This window comes from Manacus candei, unplaced genomic scaffold (assembly GCF_025592945.1).
Source record: "Manacus candei isolate 608988 ecotype Guabito, Panama unplaced genomic scaffold, ASM2559294v1 h1tg000023l, whole genome shotgun sequence".
Classification (NCBI taxonomy): Eukaryota; Metazoa; Chordata; class Aves; order Passeriformes; family Pipridae; genus Manacus; species Manacus candei.
In genome coordinates this window covers 5,131,755-5,150,249 of record NW_026138071.1, presented here as the reverse complement: position 1 = coordinate 5,150,249, position 18,495 = coordinate 5,131,755, and the positions used below count along the sequence as shown (strand labels likewise).

Here is an 18,495-nt window from a genome sequence, read left to right as displayed (position 1 = left end):
AAAAACAAGTACAAAGAGTGAAAAAAGAGGTGCAAGAGACAACTGTGGTCTTCAAACCTCCTGTTGTTTCCAACGGGTGACCACAAATATGCAGTTGATCCAAAAAGAGGGAGAACTGTGAGTCGAAAAGAACTCATTACCTCTGGAAACAAACTGGCATAGAAGGGCCAAAGAAAGGGAAAGCTTGTAAGAGTATTTAAGTAAGTCATCTCCATTTTCATCTAATCTGGTGCTACAGGGACTCATCAAGCTAGCCAGATCCCTCACCTTTGTGGCAGCACATTAGTATAATTTTGTGCACCTTTATGTTTATCTTCAGTCTGTTGATAAATGCTTATATGTCCCAGGAGCATGCAGAGATCTCTACTGAGCTTCTGGTACTAAACATGTGCTTGAGGTCACAGAGGATTAGATTCAGTGAGGCAGTCATACCCTGCTCTCGGGATCCATATGAAACCTGGCAGTCTCCAGTAGGTATCAGCAGGATTTGTGTTTCTTAAAACCCTTTAGCATCAATGCAGCACACAGTACTATTAATGGATGCACTTTGCACCTTTCTACATTGGATTTCAACATGGATCTTCTGAGAGCTGTGATTGTTTCTCTGACCAGGAAAAGATAAATGAGAGATAACAACACGAGGTAGCCTCTTTCTCTTCTACACACTTGTGCAAAGTGGGATATGACCTCTCTGTTTCCTTATTCTGAAAATCAGTGTTCCACTGTGGCTCTTGAAACAGCAGCACAAAGCTACAGTGAAACTCCACATCCACTACTCTGACAGCTGTAAAAAACACTGGGCAAGCTTCTGAGCTCACACACAGTGGTGCAGATCAAAAGTAACCTAACAGCAGTTCAAAATATGCTACTGTCAGGCTGGAGTCACTGAGATCAGGTACAGACAACTAGTATTTACTCCCCTCTCTAACAGAATATTTTTGTTAATGTAGCTTTCAGAGAAAACAAACGAGCACTTAGCAACACAAAGAACTGTGGGAACAGTTCAAAACACAATAAAAAAAATGTGGGTGTTATGTGTATGAAAAGCCATTTCATTATGAATTCGAAAATGAGACTATTTCCTCAGTAATGGCTGTTAACACATGCACAATTGCCATGGAATTAGAGGCTGGTTTTACAGCAAAAATGTATGATTTTTCAACTAGAACGAGTCCATTTTGAAGTGAAATATGTTGCTGAAGTTTGAAACTATAACAAAACAAAATAGGTCCCATTTGGGGCAAAAATAGGTTAATTCTTGAGCAAACGTGAGTTTATTGTGAGTACCTGACATCTGTGGAACATGGCATTTGCACTTTCTGCATATTTTCCACGTGTAAGTAGCCAGTTTAGCCATGTTTTGGATAGTACCAAAGGCTGGGCTAAGGTTCATGATTTCAGAATTACAAAAAACATACACATCCAAACAAATATTGACATTGTCTCAGTTTTGTCAACAATTTAATTAGGACTGCAATAAAGGCTGGAACATCGGTTTTCAATGTTCAGTTGCAGCAAACTATGGCTGTGGCAATCTACATGAACAAGAATAGATGCAGGGCTGCCTCGTCTTCTATAATAAAGGGGAACAAAACACACAGGGGAACAAAACAGAACAGCTCTGCTTTGACAACTCTGTCAGTTTTTATCTCTGCTTCTTTTAATAGATACAACTATTCTCTTTTAGTCTTTACAGGGGATATTTTAATATTAAATGTTTTAAAACATCTGCTCTCATATCTAATAACAGTTATTATTATAACAATTATATTTTATATGCACTTAATAATAGATATTATTATTATTATTATTAATAATAATAATTATTATTATTATTATTTCATTTCATCTGAGTTCCATCAGTCCACCTTTGGCAACTAGTATTCAAACAATGCAAAATATTAATTTCCCACTCTCCCCCTCCAGCATGCCTACATAACAGCATGGGGGTATGCAAAGGCCCTAGACTAGGAACATTTCTGTTTCGGATGCCAGCATGGCTTATGTAAGTCACACTGGCATGGCAGCAGGGCCACTCTGGTCCTGCCTTTGTTGTATATCTGAAATTGTTTCCCTGATGTCTCTGTAATCCAATGCAAAGGTGTTCTGGTAAGAGTTTACAAGCAGTTTCCCCACAATTTTAAATTAAAGAGGCATCCCACCAGCTGCACTGAAAAAAGCAACTTGCAAAGTGACTAAGGAAGCCCGAGGGAGTGTAAGGAAAGGAAGCCCATGCTCAGTCTCTCTTCTGACTGTAGCACAAAGGGAGAGTGTAAAGCTACAGTCAGAGGAGGAAAATCAGCTTCAAGGCTGCCTTAACTTGTGCTGGAGAAAGGTACAGTGGCTGAGCTGCCTCCCAGCTGACTATTGAAGACAGGAAACAGGAAGGTCTTCATGTGACCTGACTGAAGATAATTTAGCATGACTGCTTAAAAACACAGAGGCCGATCTAATTGTCAGACAGTTCGAGTCTAGAGATCTCAGGATGCCAATTTTCCATGCTTAGGTCAAGCTGTACCGGGTGGCTCTATCACTGGAAATCAAAAGAAAATTTAAAAAAGAAAGTAAGATTCGGTGCTTCCTTATTTCTTGATTCTTTCATCCTGTGGAGCTGAAACTCTGTGTTTTAGAGGGAGACAAACGAAAGTAAACAAAAAACAAGCACCTTCACTGATTTCCACTGGGTTCTCAGTCTCTTTTTGAATAAGTAATATCAATCTCCCACTGTGGAGGTAAACCAAGAGAGGTCCTGAATTTTCAGACAATTCGGTGAACAGAAGTAAGCCATCTTTATTCCATGTTCGAAACTGGAAGCTGACTGACAAACCATCAATTTGAGGAGTGCCGGGTAGTAGCAAGTAGCTTCGACTGGTGCTCACAAAGGTGATGGGAACAATTTGTGGTTCTGAGCAAGAAAAAGTCACGTTCCCCTGCAAACAATAAAAATCAAACATAATCAGTATGACTTTTTTTTTTCAGTCATCCCAAAGCATCTTTATTTAAATAAGCTCACTGGATTTCTAATGGCCCTCAAGGCTGAAATAGGTATTATTATTCAGACACAAATCTTGGGAAACCATTAGGAAATGTATCTGTCCATGCTGGGAAAACACATCTAACTTCAAAATTTTACTTTCATCCTAAATGGGAAAGATCAAAAAATCAAAACAGTTCTTAGAAGGATCTAGATGTGTCTAAATGTCCCTTATCAACACCACGCCTTAGTTGATTACATCAGTCATCCAGCCCTGAAATCAATGGTGCTATTTGCCCAGAAGAGCAGCACATTTACTCAAAGCAGTCAGCAGAATCTGTACCAGCATGTATCACTGCAGTTTGTGGAAGAAACAACTCCATTTTCCTCAGCCATTGTAGATTACCCAACCAGGTCATTCAAGACGTAATAAAACCTTAACAACATATAAAGCCAGGAGGCATCTAAGGAGCTATGTCTTTTAGAGCCACTCCAGGAGATTGTTGCAGCCACCTTGCTTTGAACTAGGCTGCTTTGTAAAATACTAACTGTAATCTGACAAAAACATTGGAGTGTAAGGCTTTCTCCATGATAACACTTCTCATCAGAGCCCATACCTCACTCTAGCAGGACAATTATAACCAACAGCACTTGATGGATGTGCAGAAAGTTGCACAGTGCTTGGGGAATTCCTCTCTGCCATCTCAGACAGCTGATGGAACTGTTCCCTATCACTTTCAAATGTCTTTCCATCTTGTATTTTAAAATGGAAAATAAAGTATCAGAAATAGACTAAGTTATCACTGGATGAAAGAGCCCTTGGTAGATATTTATCTGTATAGAGTTATTTACATATTACCTGCCCTGTGAGGTTCAGAATGCTACATACCAGATTTAGCAAAGGCAAAAGGAATCCATGAGCATATTATATTAGAATGAGTTTTGAGATATAATCCAAAATTTATCCAAACTCCACTGAACATCAGTTATATGGGAAGTAGGATAGAAATTTGTTCTCAGCCTTTAAAGTTTCTACTACGTGGTGGGTTTTGCCTGCATAAGAGTTGCCACAAACTTTTTTTTGCTATTGTTGTTGTTATATATCCACCTCAATTTTCAATCAAATTCATGCCAAATTACAGAAAACAGTCAACTGCAGGATTATAAATAAATACAGTTAACCTTCTCTAGAGCTGTTTTAAGTTTAGACACTTTAAATGGCAATGACTATTTTCCTTTGGAATTTTCCTTTACAGTGCTTTCAGTATTTTACACAAAGTTGTAAGACATTTATTGATCATAGAATGGTTTGGGTTTGAAGGGACCTTAAAGTTCATCTCATTCCAATCCCCCTTCCACTAGACTAGGTTGCTCAAAGCCCCATCCAACCTGGCCTTGAAAATTTCCAGGAATGGGTAACCACAAATTCTCTGTGAAAACTTTTTCAGTATCTCATCACCCTCACAGTAAAGAATTCAGATATGATTTTTGTCTCAAAGCTCTTTCCAGATTTTTACCTACCTGCAGAAAAAGCTATGCCTAGGCTGACTTAATGGTGTCAAAGAAGGCAAATGCTAAGATGAAAAAACATTTTGCAGTGCACAACAAACTTTCAGATGACCTTAAAACAAGCCAGTAAAGACCTTGTGTAGTTAATATGCTTCCAACTGTTTGTAGCAGCAGCATAACAAAGTATCACTGATGCATAGGCATATGCCCAAATATAAGGTAATGTTTCCGTCTGCATTTGACACGAGATTCTGAACACATGCCACTAGTCCTAAATTCAAGGGTTGCCTCCACGCCTTGAAAAACTCAGCAACACTCCAGTCATTCACAGTATCTAGCAATTCATGTAAGCTGGGATATGCACAGAAGTCCTGTCCTGACTCATGAGTGTTGATTCCATGACCAGTGCTGGGACATATGGACAGGAGCTACACATCTCTTCTCTTGCTTAACCTGGTGAGACTTCAAGCTCTGCAGCCTCTCCATTGACCAAATTGAAGAAGAGTGTGATTCTACCTGCCACAAGAACAAGCAGGTGGAAACGCATAAAGGTGGTGCCTCAATATTCTGTGCACATGAGATTTAAGGGACATTTCTGGGATAGACGAGAGGTGTGTCTGCCTTTTGGGGGAGTTCTTTTCAAAAGGTATTTTTGTTACTCTTATTCAAAAATTGAGATCTCCACGATGTAAAGGCCTTATCTGGTTGCAGTCAGAGCTAAAAACTAGCCAGTGTTTGTGGGGAAAAAAAAAAAGGATAAGTAAAGTTGATGCCATGTAAACTTAAGTCAGTTGAACTGACTCATTTAGGAGGGAAACACCTTCTAAAAGCAGCATTCAAGAGTAAAACGAGATGATGTTTTACACCAACCATAGCTGCTAACATCCTTACACTGACCAATGCTGTCCACCTTCCTAGAGACAATAACACGAAAATCCGATTAAGAAATACGCAACTGTTGATTTGAAAAACATTTGTCCGCTGAAGTGGGATAGGTCCCCTTTACAAAAACTGTTAAATTTGTACTGAATTTTATTCTCAAACAAGTTTTGCCATCAGATCTAAGTCAGAAAAGTAAACAGCTCCCTTTAAACCTGCATCTGATCACAAGCATTTTGCTTTAATTGGCAGCAGTTCTAGAACTCTCCAGGGTATATGCCAGATTTCTGGCAGACACTTGATTTTGTAATTGAACCCAGTTTAACTGAAAAGTTGAAGCTCATTGGCTAGGAAATGGGATAAGAACAGTCTAATCCCTAGAGACAATAAAGGAGATGCTCAGCTCTACTCAGCTGCTGGAAACTCTAGCTATACTATGGCATTCGAGAATTCCATTGAGTCCATCCTCAGACTGATTAATGACTCCTCTAATAAGCAGTGAAATCTTTCCAAAAGAGTTCTTATTGTTCTTACAAGAGAAAACTTCTGAACCTAGAAATGCAATGGAGTTATTTACAATTTTTTCACTGGCTGCCATGGTACTTGTCTCAAGAAAAGAGTAGAACCATCCCAGATTTCTGCAGGCAAGGTACAGTTTTAGAGATGATTCTTGTTCAAGTAAGGTGTTGAATCAACAGGCATGTTACAGCATTTTAAGAAAGAATCAAAGCTTTTCCTATTAAAAGAGAATGGAAGAACACAGTTGCTAAGTGATGAGGATAAAAGTGGATTACATTAGAAGATCCTCTGAGCCATAAAACTCATCCAAAACTGACTGGAGCCTTTCCAGTGACTTCTGTGGGACTTCAATAAAACCTGTATAACTTTAATGAACCATTTCAGTCTTTTCTGGCCCTTCTTCATGTAATACTATGTACTGTTCAATGAAGAGAGAAGACAACACCATAGCCAGGGCAATTGGTATCAAGTTTCTTATACATTCTCCTTGTTCTCAGAGAATACTAATCAAAAATAAGACGCACTTGGGAAATTATTCAAACTGACAGCTGCGCTGAAATCCTCAGCACTTAGCCTACCAGAGGATCCAGGCCAAGATCACAGCTTGAAAAGAAAGAACAATAAATGAGTATTTCTGAGCTCTTATTCTACCTGCGGATTAGAGTATCAAATGGGTGCTTAACTTTTGTCATTAATCACTCTATGGATACTGTCCAATAAAAAGGATGTCTTGCTTTCTGCGGAAGATTAGAAAGGAATACTTCATATGACAGGTAAGGGGACTAAAATCCCAGGCCTGGCTGAAATACAAATGTGGTAAACTGTCCAGAATATCTCCAGCTTAGAAACTGGAGGAGTATTTCTAGCTGTGAAGAGACTGAATTTGCAGATGAATTTGGGAGCAAGGTGACAGAGGAAAAAAGTGACCTCTGATGCAGTTTCAAAGGATAAGATGAAAAACTGTCATTCGACTCTGAACAACTGGATTTTAAGAATGAGGGAGGTCCCTTCAAATCCCGTTTTTAAATTAACTTTCTCAAGCAGAACAGATGTCAGGAAACCCACATAGATTTCAAATACATTTCAAGACCTTGCTAAGCACTGAATGAAAAGCAAATCAAAGTGAGATCCCAGCTCCAGCCTTCTGAAATACTGTTGCAAACTGTCTTCAGACAGGATATGGGAGCACCAAGGTGCACAGTGTTACTTGAGTTAGGAGTAGTCCACTGAGTGAGCAACCAATCCATTCCAAGAGCAGGGGTCCATACCCACCCTATACTGAAGGGGATTCCTCTTTCACTAAGCAAAATTATGAAAATCTGAAAGCTTTCCTGATCCAAGTTTCATTGAAACTAATATAGCCCTGTGATAATCAGTCTCATGATAAAGACTTGCCCTATCTCCACTTACTGTAGGTATCATGAATGATGATAAAATTCTAATTGTTTATCACATTGCTTTAAGTTGTTTACACTAAGATAATGTTCCTAATGGGGAAAAAGTAACACTTAACAAAAAAAAAAAGAAGAAGGCTTCAAAAAACCTGAAACGTTGTGACTGTGAGAGAATCAGAGATTAGATGTTGGCTAAATGTTTATGGATGCTCTTTATCACAGAGTCCTAAGCTATGTCACTGGCCAGAAGCAGAACAAAGCATTTTACCATTTTTATGTCCATAGTAACTGTACATTATTGTTTCATTATATGGTACAATAGTTAAGAGTTGCTGATAAAAGATGGGAGCAAATATAGATGTAATTGGAAAAATTACATAACAGACAGGAAAAGGAAAAAAAAAAAGACAGGAGGAAACGCAAAAAAAGAGTGACCAATTAATATTTTCCCTTTGTGGTAGATTCGCCTTGTCTGGATGCCAGGTGCCCACCAAGGCACTCTATCACTCCCCTCCTCATGGGGCAGGGGAAGAAAATAAAGATGGAAAAAACCTCTTGGGTCAAGATAAAGGCAGTTTAATAAAGTAAAAGCAAAGGCCGTAAACAGAAGTAAAGGAAACCAAAAGATTTATTCTCTACTTTCCATCAGGAGGTGATGTCCAGACACTTCCTAGGAAGCAGGCTTTCAGCAGAAGTAGTAGTTGCTCCAGAAGACAAACATCAGAATAATAAATGCTATCCTCCTCCTTCTCCTTTTTCTTGGCTTTTATTGTCGAGCAGATTTATATGGTATGGAACATCGCTTTGCTCAGTTTGGGTCAGCTGTCCTGGCTATGTCACCTCCCAGGATCTCACCTACCCCCAGGCTCCTGGTGAGGGAGGAATATTGGAGAGGTGTCCTTGATGCTGTGCCAACACTGCTCAGCAGTAGTCAAAACACTGGTGTGTTATCAATACTCTTCTAGCTACCAACACAAAGCACAGCCCTCTGGGGTCTGCTATGGGGAATTAACTCCATCTCATCCAGACACCCTCCTTTGAACAACAAGTAGGAGTCAAGCCAGCCTTTCAAATTCACCTTGCCAGAAGTGAATAAGATAGATGTCTTAGATTAAACTGGCAAATTATTACAATCCAAGTCCAATTTTTGTTCCAGCTCAAGGTAAAGTGATCTCCAGCTTATTAAGTTTTATTGCCTGGAACAAAACACGGCAGCAAAGATTTTTTTAATTATTATTATTATGAAATCACATCTACCTTAAAATAGAAAAATGTACAGAAAGCAATTCTTATCAGGATTTTTTTGGTTTGGTTTTGGTGGGTTTTTTTTTGTTTTTTTTTTTGGGTTTTTTTTTTTTTTATGTATTAGTTTCCTTTAATAGATTTTCCTCTTTTAAATTCCAATTATCAGTGTATCACAGTATAACACCATCCTAAATGACTGGTGTGAAATGAACACAATCCTGACTCTTGATTGTGATGGGGTCAGCTTGCCCCCTTTCTGTTATGTCAGGTAGCCAAGTACCAAGTAGTTCCCAAGGCCTTACCAATTGAAATAAGACCTTACAAAATACATTAAAGCCTTGGCTTTGAAGCAAATTGCATTCCATCCCATTTTCCTTTTTCCCTGCTAACTCCTCTGACAATAATTAGCCATCTCTCTTCCTCTCCTACAGGGACTAACTGCCTTATCACGTCCCACCTTGAAACATCCTGCTCCACTCAGCAGGTACTAACTACCCTATTCATTCAATTTGACTATCCAGTAATAAATAAAACCCTTGTTTTATTTATTAGAACAATTGTTTCTAACGTGTAACTTGCTGAAGGCTGATGACTCTCAAAAAGACCTTATTTGCTCAGAAACATGTCATTTTTCTCTGCAGTCTTATTAAAAAATATGGTCTCTCTCCTCAAAAGTCTTGCTTCACTTGTCATCACAACTATCAGAATCCTAACATAAAAAAAACTTTTATATCAAAGAGAGTTTATTATTACAGATGTGTGCTGGATTATATATTTGCACTCTGAAACTTAGAATTGTAGACAAAGCCAACTGAAATCAATAGGAAAAATGTCATTTAAACAGACTTTATTTCAAGACCTTAATTGAGGTGACATACCTAATTTCTTTCAAAATAATCCTGTTATATCATTCAGCAACAATAAAATGGGACCTTAAAATGAATGCTCTATATATATACTTCCTTGCTACTCCACACTAAAGGTAGAATGTGAAAGAGACTCATCTGAAGACCCAGAGAGCAGAAGGAGACACAGAAGAAAATATAAAAAGCTATTTTTACAGGAACCAAATATTTCTGGAATCTGAGTTCACCTGCCTTACCTAAAACCCAGTAAATTCAGTTCTCTTTCTAATTGTGTGACTCAAAACTTTCATTAAATAACTGAATAAAACTTTTTTTTTTTTTAGGAGTTTGATTTAGTCCTTAGGAAGTTGTCACTAAGCATTTCCAACATTTTTTATTTATGATTCCTGTAGTCTGACTGCAGTGCAAAAACTAAGAAAAAAAATCTAACTCCTGATTCTTCAAATCCTAGTAGAGGCCTTCACAAATCACCAGCCTGATATTCAAAGATAGATCAACACTTGCAATAGCACTTTGGTAGAACGAGACAGGCATAGACAAGTAAATACTTCTCAGGATGAAGGTATCTCAAATCAGCTTAATAAAATAGCATGTTTGGATTCTCTATAAAGGGAATGAATTATTAGTTTACATTCTTCTGTCACTAAGTATCTTTCCTTGCTCTTTGATGCTGGCAATTGGTTATTTCCCCAAGGCACTACAGTGATACATTTACATGTCACCACATTCCTTGTTGTGCTGAACTGTCACTCCCAGATTCAACATGGCAGGCCAGAGTAGAAATTCAAGCATATCTGAGGGCTGACAACTTCTGCCTTACAAATATCCTGCACTCTTCTCAAGTCAGCACAGGGTTTGCTCTGCTAAATAAAAATACAGCTTCAATTTCTATTAGCCAGAGGTAATGGAAGAGAAAGGGAGATTGTGTTTTTCTCAATTTCAGTAAGTAGAGTGAAACACAAGATAAAATACAGCATCTTTTCATGACCTCTTAATTTATTTTCATCGGCTAGACAACTTCTTATTTTGACATAACAAATCAGTGAAGCACAAAAAGACTTAAAAGGCTGGTCACAGGTCACATTTGAACAATTTCTAAAGATGCAGCCTGAATCTAGCAGTAGGTAAGCACTGGTGGCCAGGATCTTATAGCTATTTTCAGGATGTTATAGGTATCTTTTCTCTTATCTACTCCATTAACCAGATGTATTTAGCAATTCTCAATAGGTTTCTCTTCCTAGAACTTGTTGCATCTCCTCCTACATCTACATACACTCTTAAGCAAAAAACCCTTCAATGAGAACTTCTCCATCCCAGATATCAGCAGGCCAAGATTCCTTCTGGGAAGAACAATTCTCTTCTGCTTCTTGTAAATGTGGCTCTTATGTGCATATTTTCCTGCCCCTAATTAATTGCCCAAGAAGCACAAGTAACTGCTGTAAACCCTGACAATGGCAATTACAGAAATTTGACCACTTGACATTAAAACCAGTAATCACTTTGGAAAGCACATAAAAGATTCCCTATTACTCCTCTATGCTCAATGACCTAGGGGAAGGAAAAACCAAACCAAATCAAACCCACAAACAAACAAACAAACTGAAACACACACAAAACAAAGAAAACCCAAACAAAGAACCCAAAACACTTTCCCTGATGCTATCCCCCCCACCCAAGAAAAAAAAAGCCCACAACATGCCATCAGGGACAGAAGAAACCCCAGAGAGTAGACAGATATCCTGTCCAAACAGATAGGGCCATGCAGAGAGGTTAAGTATCAGGCAATATAAAAATGGAATTCTGAAGGCAAGTTTCAGTTCAAAGAGACACACTGCCTCGTTATCTTGAGATGCCTTCTCAAGGGGTTTTATTGCAACTCTGACAAGTGCAAATGAGTTACAGAAAAGAACAGGCAGAATGATAATCACAGCCACCACCCAAGAGTACAATACATACTGCAGTAATCTGTTATTGACAACCTGTAGTTTCTTCCTCCAACTCTAAATGCAGCTGATTTGAGACCATTATTTATATGGATGAGGAACTATATCATAAGAGGAAATCTATACCTCCAAAGCTGATGTATCATTCAGCTGCTTGTGTGAAAGATGTCAACAGTAAAAAAAAAAAAAAAAAAACCAAAACAAAGCTGTTGGATACGAAGACCCACAAGTTTGGCTCACTGACTGTGTTAACATTCACAAAGGCATAGAGTGAAGCAGAGACTGAGTGTTGAAGTCTGCCTGCCTTTGGAGGACAAAGCTGGCATTTCTGAGCATTAATGGCTTTCTAATCCCACACTAACCAGTTTGTCCTCAATTATCTTTTCCTGGGAGACAAAGGTATTTTGGGGACTAACAATGCAGAACTATCCCTGATGGTCTCCAAAGCTGGGGAGAGAACACAAGTATACAACACATTTTTGGAAGAAGTGATTTCAAGTCCCTGCTACATTTAATTATTTTTCTGTGCCTTTTCTTTCATCGCATTTTCACTCCAGACAACCTTAGCAACTACAAAGACATGAAGCAGAGAAGCTTGCAGCTCCCTGGGGATATGGCTGGTTGCATGACAACCTCAACGTGCTTGGAGTAAAAGTATTTAGTGCAGAGTAACTCTGGCAGGCAAAAGACTACATTTAGCTAGAACAAGTTATTTTAATTTGAGTAAGTTAATTGCTAAGGAGTGGCGAAGAGCAGAAAGGTGGCAAAGGAAGATCCTGTGTAACCTAGGAGAACATAAGCATTGCCAGAGGAGAGAAATAGCTGTGATGCAAAGAAGGTTGAAGAACAGATTTACATGAACCATTTCTCATAGAAGGGTGTTCATCTAAGATTGTGATGTACTGTTAAGTGTGGCAACCTTTCCATGCATTTTGCATACACAAGTGTCACAGAAACTGAGCACAGAGCCTCACAGACCTTGAGAAATGCAGTACAGCAGCCAGGCTTTGAAAACTATGGCATTATGGGAAAGAAATTGAAAAATGGAGGCACATCCCCACTCCCTGACATTGAGGAAAGGAGCCGGATTCTGAGACTGAGCCAAGTATTGCAATAACAGAGTTTCGTTGCTTGGGGCCACTTATACCCAGACAATGCTATTCAGAGAAAAAGTGCATTGAAATTTTTTCTCTTTCCCTTTAGAAAGGCCTTCCCATTATCCAGCAGTAAAACAACCAGCTGTTTAATGACCTAAGAAGCAGACCAGGGCTCTTTGCTTCCCCCTTAGCAAGTAAGCTGAGGGGAAGAGAAATTTAACACAGTTCATAAGACTTGAACCTTTTGAGTCCTCACTCATAACATCAAACTCTAGATTATTAAAGCAAAGTCTCTCAGTCCCAGGGGAGCATCCTGGAGGCAGTCTTGACTGCCAGCAACACAATGCGGGACTTCTCACCCATCACCTTTCCATTTTCTATTTCTCTATGTATTCAGCCTTGCCCTAGGCAGGGAAGGTGCAGAAAGAATTTCTTTGGTCCTCTGGCTTGCTTTGTTTTAGGTTCAGCGTGTTCATATACGCTACTACAAACTAGAAGATGCCATGAGAGCCAGAAGAAGTTTCATCTCCACATTCTCCAAAGACACAGTATTAGCCAAAAGGTACATATCAAAGCATGGAGTGAGGCACAAGCTAAACAGAGAGCTGAATTATTTACAGTTTGTCAAGGTTGCATGGAAGTGTACTGTTCCCTCTTCTTGTAAAATAAAATACTCCTTATCTTGCTCATAATACATTTAAATATATTTGTAATTTTGGATATTATTAGGCGTGAAGTTGCATTTGTGGTTTTTTTGTTAGCAAGGTGCATAAGACAATAGTTCCTCTAGTTTTAGCCCCCACATTTAGAGACACTAGTACCAGATCAATGCTTCTCAGAACTGTCAATATTGACTGTAAGAAACAGCACAAAGGAAACTATTTACAATAATAAAAAAAAAAATTATATCTTCTCTATAATGTGAACTTAAATATCAGAGTAAAATTTTGCTACTACTGTACTATTCAACAGTGATAGAGAATGATCTGAGTTAACAAAAAAAAAACCTCTATGATTTCTATCATGCCATCAAAAATATACATTTTAATCTTGGAAAATTAATTAAAAAGTTTCTCCAAGCAATTTCTAATACACCTGGAAAGTCAGAGAAATGCATTAATTTCCACATGTGTCTTTCAATAACTCTCACCACAGGAGTCGGCACTGGCTGGTGTTATCCTCATTTTAACAAGCTAATTATGCCCATAGCTATCTAAATCTGAACTCTGATCATTCAGTGCAGCCAGTAGCACCAAGAGAGCACCAACAGCATGGAAGCAAAGAAGGAAAGCATGCAGTATTGCCTCTTACCACAGTATAGATCTGAGGTTTGCGCCTTTTTGCCAGGTCAATTATATTGACTCCATTGTAATAAAGGTTCTCAATGCACCCGTGGAAATTTTTCCTCTGAAAGGTTCCTGGTTTCCCCGGTACAGGAATACCTCCAAAACTGAGCTTTTGGAAAGAATAAGAACAGTATTATTTATAATATTATAATATATATATATTTATATTTTTATATATATTATATTATCATCCCAAAACCAAGACAGCAGAGCCCCACTTCATGCATCCAGCTGGAATATTATCTAAGAACAAATTCACATCAACAGAGGCACTTGGGAGCATGAAGCAGGACCTGGCCACCCCACAGAGGGAATCACAGCCCCCATAGCACTACAGCTACTGGAGAAACACCTCTGCAGCAGACAGCTCACCAGCTTGAAACAGCTCTGAAGTGCCTTGACACACCAACCTGGTGTCACCAGCTACCCACTCAGGAACACACAATGCCCAAGGAAATGTTCACACAGTGTCCAAATCACAGCCCCACCATCCTGAAGGATGACACCAGCTGCAGCCCAGGGAACTCCTGAGCAATGGAGGAATAAATTCTCTCTGCCCACAGAGCACTGGATTTGCCTGAGAGCTGGGCTCACCCCTTTCTACCAGTCATGCATCTGAACAATTTTTAATTCAGCCAGTGGAGGGTAGTATCACAAACACAAAATATCCCATTTGTAGCTTGCATTCATTTTCCCTAAATTTCATTGTTCTTTGGCCTTTACAATAGTCACATGTGGCATTTGGGACTGAGCAGTGTCATGAAGAAGCTCTGCAGGTTACACATTTGCACAAAACTTCTGCTGAGCTGTTGTCTAAGTATTGGCAGATGTTAGTACTGTGCAGGCTACGACTCATCACCCAACTGGAGGGCTGAAAGCCCTGGGAGGACAAAGAGCCTAAGAAAATAAAGCTTCCAAAATCCAGCATAACTGCCTAGAATTCAAAGAAAAGAAAGAAAAGAAAAAAAATAAAAACAGCTCCCAAACCCCAGAACCCAAAAACATTCTGATAATCCTACCTTCATTTTCCGAATGTCAGTGCTCATTTCTAATTAATTCTACCGACCTTTCTGGCAAAACCTTACTGGTGGTACTACTAGGGTTTTATTCATTATTCCCATCACAGCCAGCAGCACTGTGAGTGTGATAATGCAGGTGAGGATCCTACAGCCACTGCACTTACAGAAGATGTGCTGCAGTCCTGCTGCATCCACTGCAGCAAGGGCAGGCACTGTGTGGCACTGCTCTACATGCTGACAGCTGCTGGAACCTGGTCAACCTTATTCCTCTGTCACAACTCCTAATGCCTTACTTCAGTTCATTATTACAGAAATAAAGGGAAATTTGTGTGTTATTTTCCATTCCACTCTACATAACAAGCTGGGATACATAAGCAAATGAAACTTCCCTTGGTAGCCTTGAAAGCACTTATTTGAAAAAAAGTCCTTAATGAACTTGCACCTCAGTTGTATTAATTGATTACTTCAGAGAAATAGAGTGAACAGACTGCTACTTGCAGGTTTGTTATTGGCATGAGGGCTTCTGTGGTAGCAATTTTTTTTTCCAGTGAGAATCATTAGTTCCTCCTAAAACAGCAGACTTTCCTTCTTTCATGTTCTATTCTTAAAGTTTCCTGCTTAGGGACTCTGTACTGGAGTTTCAAAACCAGAAATAAAATCAATATCAATTACACCACTGCATTATTAAGAAAACAGTTTCCTTTGTGATTTGTAATAATTTTAATTACAAAAGTAATGGTTTTACTACCCTCAGTAAGACCTTTAATCCCTAAAGTGTGCTGAAATAAACTTTCAGTAGCCTGTATTGCTGTAATGTTTGACTGAAAGATTGTCCAGTGCAAATGGAGAAAAAACACACTGTGAAAAACTAAGCACCAGAGACCAGGTCTGAGTGCTGCAGAGGTCAGTGGTGATGCTGATTAACACCAGCTGAAGAACTTTTCTATCAAGCTCCTTATTTTGGAACATGTGGAAAAATTATTCTACAAATTAAATTGGAACTTGAGTTTCCCCTAATCAAAATCAAGCAGGAAGCAAGGAATTTTATTAGTTTGAAATTAGGAAAGCTGATGAATCAATCATTTGGCTTTCCTCAACCCCATCTTAAAAGCAGTTACAGCTTTGGCCCCTGATGGTTCAGTCTGAAGCTGTTGCAGAATCCCAATGCTCAAATGTGCTGTCCCTATTAAATGTGCTCATGATTTGGAACAGCAGTGCCATGGGACAGGTACCATTCTCTCCATCCTGCTTTGTGAAATGCAAAGAAGGGAATTTCAGCTGGAAGTTGAAAGGAGAGAGCAGGCACCTGCCGCTGCCAAGACATCTGCTTTTTTCCCTTTGGTGTGCTGGGAAATGATTCTTCCCAGAGAAAAGAATTCGAAGTGCAGAGGGGAAACTTGTGGTCTCTTAAGCAATGAACCGTGCCAGCTCGACACATCTGGACAGGGTGATGGCTCTGACTGTGTCAGCACAACCCTGTGCCTTGTGGGTGATGGAGACTTGGCAGACAAGCACAGGGGGACAAAAATGAACATGCTTAATTTGCACACAAGTGTACATTGTTGGGGGGAATGGATGAGGAACTGCCTTGCATATAGATATGATGATATATAATTTTTTTAAGGGTTTTTTTTTAACAACTGTCAGGCATGAGCACTGAACTGTTGGAGTGATATAAACTGCACTCTGCCACACCTTGGTCTCATCAAAGGGGAGCAGCCTTGGGGTTTGTGGGCAGGCAGGATATTTCCTCTGCTCAGTCCTTCCTTGGCTGAGTTGCTCTGGCTCCCTAGATCAGGATGCTCTGCAGCAAATCCCCAGATGTGAAGGGACCTGGGCCAGAGCTAGTTGTTGTGAAAGTCACAGAATCATAGAATCACTAAGGCTGGAAAAAGCCTCTGAGATCAAGTCCAATCCAGCACCACTGTGTTCATGACTAAACCATATCCCAAGTGCCACATCTACATACCTTTGGAACACTTCAGGGGGGATGATTCCACCACTTCCCTGGGCAGCCTATTCCAATGTCTGATCCCCTTTCAGAAAGTAAGTTTTTCCTACTATTAAATTTAAACAGACCCTGGCACAACTGAGGCAATTTCCTCTCATTCTGTCGCTTGTTACCTGGGAGAAGAGAATGATTCCCACCTAGCTACAACACCCTTTCATTCTGAGGGTCTTCCATTCCTAGTGGGAAAACAATGGTTTTTACCTGCTCATCTCTATTTGGAGCACTGTAATCCAAGCCAAGCTGTGGTTGGATAGAGGGACAACTCAGGGCTGGTATCCCCATGGTCATGTCAATCAAATGCAGGAATGGCGCATAATGTGCAAACAAAATTGTGTTGGAGACGATGACACAGCACCTCTCCCTACAGAAAAGGGCAGTTGCTCCCTGAAGATTTGACTAGAACCTGGGCTATAACTTTTCATTTAGTTCAAAGTCTTCTGTACTTCTAAGTGTAAGCATAATCCAATGCATATTTGTACAGAAACTGGTCATTTTCTGAGACTGACATATGTAGAGTTGCACTGACATAGTTTATGCTTTTGAAGTATGAAAGAACTCTCTCTGGAAAGAAACTATTAAATAAAGATCTTTGCTGGAAAGAAACAGCTCATAGAGTGGTTGCTTTCCATCATATTCATTTTATACCAAAATTCATACCTCATTTCCCAGGTTATAACCTAAAGGGCTTCACACACCTCATAATCAATATCCAAGTGATCTGAATCCCCCTTCGTTCGGAAATGTTGGGTGTGCTTGTCCACTGTGAAGTTCACTTGTTTGTTGAAGCGTTCTATGAGAACCGAGTGCCAGTGCTGGTCATCCAGGAGGCTGCCCAGGGTGACAGATGTGTGGCTGTTACTGAAGTGCAGGTTGGAGTCCCCTGGAGTGGCATAGACAGGCAGAAGAGACCAGAGTTACCTCCAGGCCCTTTAACTGAAGCCTGGGAACTCAAGAGGAGAAAACAGCAGAGCTCCCAGATGCAAACTGGAGCTCTGCCCATTGGAAACAGCCCTTTCCAAAGATTGCCTTAGATTCTTTGGGCCTCTTATTCACATATATGTGTGTATGCCCACAGGCACACGTTTTTTTTGCCTTGAAATCCCTGTGGTGAACCAGGAGGTGGTAGGGATGCTGCACCCACACATTGCCGCATGTGGGATAACTGCTCTGCCTTGTACTCTTGGTTCTGCCATGTATTTGAGGCCCCTGTGGTTTAAGAGCTTCCTTCACACAGCACCAAAATCTCCTGCCTAGTCACATTAAGAGACCACTCCTGCCACTTGACTGTCAACTATGTGCTTTCTGTATTTTAACAAGAAAATTGCACCTGTCCATTTTCACAGAAAAAAAGAAAGGCACAAGTCAGTGAGGCAGAAAGAGTGCAAAGTGTTTTGTTCAGTTCAAAAACGTTCTTAAACCTGGCCCAGATCTCCAAAAGTATAGATCAAGAATCATAAAAATATTTAAGCTTTAACTCAATAATTTCAAGCACTCTTGTGTTTTCCAGCTGGCTACACATCTGAACACTTCAGAGCCTCTCATTGAAAGGGAGTATGTATCCTTTTTGATATTCCGGCAGAATGGAGAGAATACATGCTCCAACACTGCCAGGCAAGCTGCAAGAAGATTCAAGGGCAGATATCAAAACCCTTGCTCATGACATATGAATGCACACAGAGAACTTAAAATGGCT

The 18,495-nt window shown here is 39.7% G+C and overlaps 1 protein-coding gene across 2 annotated transcripts in view; it reads right to left on the bottom strand.

Annotated features, from left to right (window-relative positions):
• The window catches only part of CNTNAP5 (contactin associated protein family member 5), a 284,130-nt gene that overhangs the window by 129,246 nt on the left and 136,389 nt on the right, over positions 1-18,495 (bottom strand). Inside the window, exons 6-8 of one of the 2 annotated variants that reach the window (XM_051786918.1) lie at positions 17,498-17,682; positions 13,738-13,881; positions 2,666-2,930 (exon numbers count right to left, since the gene is read on the bottom strand). In XM_051786918.1, coding sequence (XP_051642878.1) covers positions 2,666-2,930; positions 13,738-13,881; positions 17,498-17,682 — 594 coding nt within the window. Of the gene's footprint in view, positions 1-140; positions 548-2,665; positions 2,931-13,737; positions 13,882-17,497; positions 17,683-18,495 lie in introns of those variants that run through there. The other variant, XM_051786919.1, reaches the window with a different exon arrangement.